The following is a 5007-nucleotide window of genomic DNA, read 5'->3' as shown; positions in this document are numbered from 1 at the left end:
TACGGTTCGGTGCGTACCTCGGTATGGACCCTACGTGTCGGTGCGTACCTCGGTATGGACCCTACGGTTCGGTGCGTACCTCGGTATGGACCCTACGTGTCGGTGCGTACCTCGGTATGGACCCTACGGTTCGGTGCGTACCTCGGTAATGGTATGGACCCTACGGTTCATGCGTTTTCGGTACGGTGCAGAAAAAAAACATGACAGAAAGGCTATCCTCAAAGGCAGATTTTTATTATTTAAATTCCCAGCTGAGATAGCTGCAACTTTCTGTAAAACAAATGTTGTTTGATATGTATCAACACATTTGAATTGTGCCTACTCACGTAATGAACAGGTGTCGAAAAACAACGACAGACCGTCTTTGTTTCGTCAACCACTCGCTCTCCATCGCCACCATTGACTTGAATGATGATGGTGGATCTTCTAATTCTTCGCTACTCGCCATTGTTAGCACTCTCTCGCAACAAAACAACCCAACAGCGGTACCTTCCACAGAGCGCAGTTTGTATTTTAAGGTGGCGTTTACTATCTAGACCAATCCAGGCATGTCTATTTGTCTACGGACCAATCAGAGCTTGCAGGTGGTAGTGGTTAAATGGGTCCTGAAGGAAATTCTTGCTAAATAATAGTTCTGCAACCAGATCAATTTTAAACTTCCGTACCGTGTGTATTCTGCGTGGAAATGCACGTACCGAACCGTGACCCCAGTACCATAACGATTAGGTACAAATTAGGTCTGCAACAACGAATCGATAAAATCGATAAAAATCGACTTTTAAAAGCCTTGGCAACGAATTTCATCATCGATTAGTTGTGTCGCGCGATTAATGCGTCATCCGCCGCCGCCGTCATCACATCCACTTGATGTGATGCGGGGGAAGAAGAAAAAATATGGCAGAGCGAGCCAGCGCCGCAGGTGCAGTGTTGCCAACTCAGCAACTTTTCAGACCCCTCCAGCGACTATTTTTCAAAAAAGCGACTAGCGACAAATCTGGCGACTTTTTACGGTGTCACTGGCGGCTTTTGGAGACTCTTACATGAAAGCATGTATCGTTCCTACTCTGCCGTGGGGCGCCTCCCCCCGCTCCCGCAGGAGTCCCTCTCAGCGCTGCAGTCAGAGCAGCAGGATTTTTACCCTCAGCGTCCAGACTGCAAATGAAGCGCGCATGCACCGGGATTGACGGCGCAAATTGATCACAATAATTAAAATAGCCTGCGCTTTGTACAGTGAAAAAAGTCGGAACATGCAACTTTTGTCAAAACAAATTAACATGGCACGGAACCACCATGTTTGTTTCGTTTTAAAGTGGGGAAACGTAACGTTAGTTTCTCAGGTAGCTCATCTGATGCTTTCCTTACCGTGTTAGTAGGTTACAGACAGTGATAAGGTTGGCTACTTATTTTACTTTTAATTTCATTTGAATTAGCTTAAGCAGCGTTTATATTTTCTTTATACATAAATTAACTTGCAAATTATGAGGGCAAGGCTTTTAAAGTTTAAATCTTCTGGCAAAGATAAAGTAAAGAAGATCCTGCAATTTATGGAAGTAAAGCAGAATAAAATCCAGCAAGATCAGTAATATGTCAATTAATTATATGCCACATTTCCATGTAAATATCTGTGTTTGGAGGATGTGTTTTTTAGCACCCCTAGTTCTCTCATTTTTATTCCAAATACAATTTATAATTTGAATCACAGGGCTATTTTTATCTCTATGGTTCAGTATTTTCTCAAGTAGCAACTTTAACTGCTATACTTTCCTGTCTTAAAAGGCAGAACTCTATTAATCTAAAAAAAACCTCATTTGTTGAAATGGGGGGACGTATTGTTTGAACCCCTTAGGAGCTTTTAAAAAAAAATGTCTTTTTATGCGCTTTATGAAACAAAGTAGCCTATATTTTGTGGATGTACAGCTACATTTCTCATGTAAGTTTGCGTAGTTTTAACACAAACATTTATTTTTCATATTGCACCAGTACAGTTAATGAGCAACCTGTACTTGTGTGCTTGTTTGTTCTGTCTAAAATGTTTATTTTGGAATAAAGAGTATAAAATATAGAAAAATATTTTTTGTCCGATTCATCGATTAATCGAAAAAATAATCGGCCGATTCATCGATTTTTTAAATAATCGTTAGTTGCAGCCCTAGTACAAATACATAAACCGTGCCGGCCGTACAAATTACAGCATCTATTTTATATTAGCTGATATCCTTAACAGTCATAGCTCATGACACCATAACAATCTGTGCTTAGGTAGTGTTAGCTTAAGCTCACCAAGCAACTGCCTCCTCTGACTCTTTTCTTTTACTTGGAATCTGCCAAAATGCCTGAACACACCAAATCCGATTTGGTGTCTGAACCGACAGAAAATCGTGTCGGACGAAGTTGTGGAATTTAGACCTCATTAACAGTCAATGGAATATAAACACCCAACACAGTTCCAGCAGCAATTTCATGGGTCTGGTAGGAAGAAAGATGCAGTTACAAAGTAAAATATATCCACTTTGGAGGAAAATACAAAATAAAATCTGTTTTGTCTGTACATTGCGTATATACCAATTATGACAGACTCGTGCAAAAACAATCAATGAAAAATGAAAAAACAAAAAGGCTTTACCTACGATAGTTCAGGAGTGACCCTTTTTGAGCATTGCAACAACAACAAGGGAAAGTAAGCACAGCTTATCACTCTCCTCGAAACAGAAAAAAAAACTTCAGGAGGACAGAAAACAGATATAGTGAAGCAGTCATCCTCTTTGAGCCTTACAATAAACAAAATAACAAGGGGCAGACAGAATCACCTCTCATTGCCTCAGTGAGCATATAAACCATCTACAACCTTTCAGCATATAAGAGTTCTTAATCTGTTCTGGTTTCAGATGTTGCACAGACTCAATAAGTGGGGCTTTGCTTTAAAGCTGCTCCGACGTTTATTTATTCATTTATTTATATTGAATAAATTTTTATGATCTGTCCAAATCAAATGTGCAAAACTGTTATAATTTGTGCAGCACAGAAACAGGTGGAAATACAAAAATCTTACTGATCTGCTCACTCTGCCTAGTTGGAGCCTATCTATTTTAGTCAGCATGACGTGAAAAAAGAAAAAAATCAGACCGGAGAATAAAAAGTCGGACACAACCGATGTGACTGAGGAATTAATGTTTTTGTTGTTTTCGTGTCTTACAGATCCCCCCACATTATCTGTGAGCTGTGGGGCTGCCTTTCTACACATGAAGATGGGACTAAACTGAACCAAGCTGCAATAATGCATTTACAGTAATTATTGATCAAATCGAGGAATCTTATATTTCAATGTGCTTAATGTCTTTATTGGTTTTTAATTTGCATTGTAATCAAATATTAGAAATATCTTAGAATATATCAGAAATCTATTTTACATTGGATGCATTTATTGTTTCTGTTACCTGGATTACTGGATTTCTGTTACCTATTGTTTCTGTTCAAGTTACATGGATACAGTATAATATTCAAATATCCTACCTGTAAATCAATATAGAAGTAGTCTGTTTAACCTCATAAAAACAGATAGTTTAGGAATTTTATCGGACAGTGTGTTTAATTCAGGAAAAACTTTCTACCAGTTCAGTTTTAAATCATAATCAAGAAACCAACTTTTTCACTTCACTCTTTTTTTCCAAAACTAGTTTTTCCACTAAAAGCAATACAGATTTTTCTTTTGATGGATGTTATTATTAATATTACAGTATGTATTTATTACAGATATATATATATATATATATATATATATATATATATATATATATATATATATATATTTTTTTTTTTTTTTTTGCAAGAGAGATTAGTTGAATTTCCAGTAATCTTTTCTCATTCAGTGTAGTTAGAGATTATCAGGTTACTTATTCAGTGATGCCCAGGGGTTAATAGACATAATTATTTACTTTAAGCTGCACGGTTGATCGCAGGTTTCCATGAAGTGGAAACGTTTGCTGACTGATTTCTGTGCAGCAAACAGGCTCCACCAACCCGTCCCTTAATGTCCCTCCAGTAGAACCCATCAGAACCGAACCTGCTCTCTGTGAGCTGATGTCCAGCAGTCTCTGACGGTCGATCTCCTCCTCGTACTGGATGAAGGTTTTTTCCACCTCTGAGAAAATTTCTTCAGCAGCAGCGGTTAGTCTCTGTCTGATAAACTCTCTCAGAGGCTGAACTGAACACATTGTTGCTGCGGAGACTCACAATGGCTCATCAAACGCCGATAAACACACAGGCTAAGCTCATATAGGAAGTAACTGACACCACCCGGAAGTTCCTGACTCTAGTGGTTAGAAAGTGCTACTGCCACCTGCAGGATAGAAGTGTAACTGAACCTAAAAACCAAGTCCTGGAATACAAACAAACAAAGTACTGACATTTTTTGAAAGGTAGACTGTGTTTTATACTTTTATATAATTTAGCAAATGATCATAATTTATGGTTACATGCATAATTTGGTAAATGTCATCCTATGGCAATATATTAAAATATATTTTCTTTTCTCATATTAAACCACTCCATCCACCTTTTTTTAAATTGCACATTTAGGCACTGACTGCTGAAAATAAACTGTTTATTCAGAACATTAGAAGAAAATTGAAAAGTTAAATTAGAAAATGGATGTGATCTAGGTTCTCAGAGATATAGAAAAGGTTTATTAAAAAATGTTACTTTAAATAAATACCTCCAACCAAATCGACTTATTTGCTGATAAACTGTACTTTTTAACAATTTACTGCACATTTGTCGAAATTTAGCTTTCATGTCTAAAACCTCCTGTTCGGTGCCTTCCTCAGCCTAAAATTGGGCTACTGCATTCAATTTTTGCTACCAGTTTAAAGGGATAGTTCGGTATTTTTGACATGAATCTGTATGGCATCCCCATCACCAGTGTCATGCAATCACACTGACTTACCCCTGGCAGCTTCCTGTGAGCAGAGTTCTCGTCCAGTTTTGGACAAGCCGAAAGTAGTCCGGCAG

General features: G+C 38.0%; 1 protein-coding gene across 1 annotated transcript in view; it reads right to left on the bottom strand.

The window, feature by feature from the left end:
- The window catches only part of LOC107100188 (zinc finger protein OZF-like), a 6992-nt gene extending 2726 nt beyond the window's left edge, over positions 1 to 4266 (bottom strand). The window contains exon 1 of the mRNA XM_015398588.1: positions 4061 to 4266. Coding sequence (XP_015254074.1) covers positions 4061 to 4211 — 151 coding nt within the window. The 5' untranslated portion in view covers positions 4212 to 4266. The remainder of the gene's footprint in view (positions 1 to 4060) is intronic.
- Positions 4267 to 5007: the final 741 nt, after the last annotated feature.

The sequence above is a fragment of the Cyprinodon variegatus genome, unplaced genomic scaffold (genome assembly GCF_000732505.1).
Source record: "Cyprinodon variegatus isolate N-32 unplaced genomic scaffold, C_variegatus-1.0 Scaffold943, whole genome shotgun sequence".
NCBI classification, from domain to species: domain Eukaryota; kingdom Metazoa; phylum Chordata; class Actinopteri; order Cyprinodontiformes; family Cyprinodontidae; genus Cyprinodon; species Cyprinodon variegatus.
This window is presented reverse-complemented; position numbering and strand designations above follow the sequence as displayed.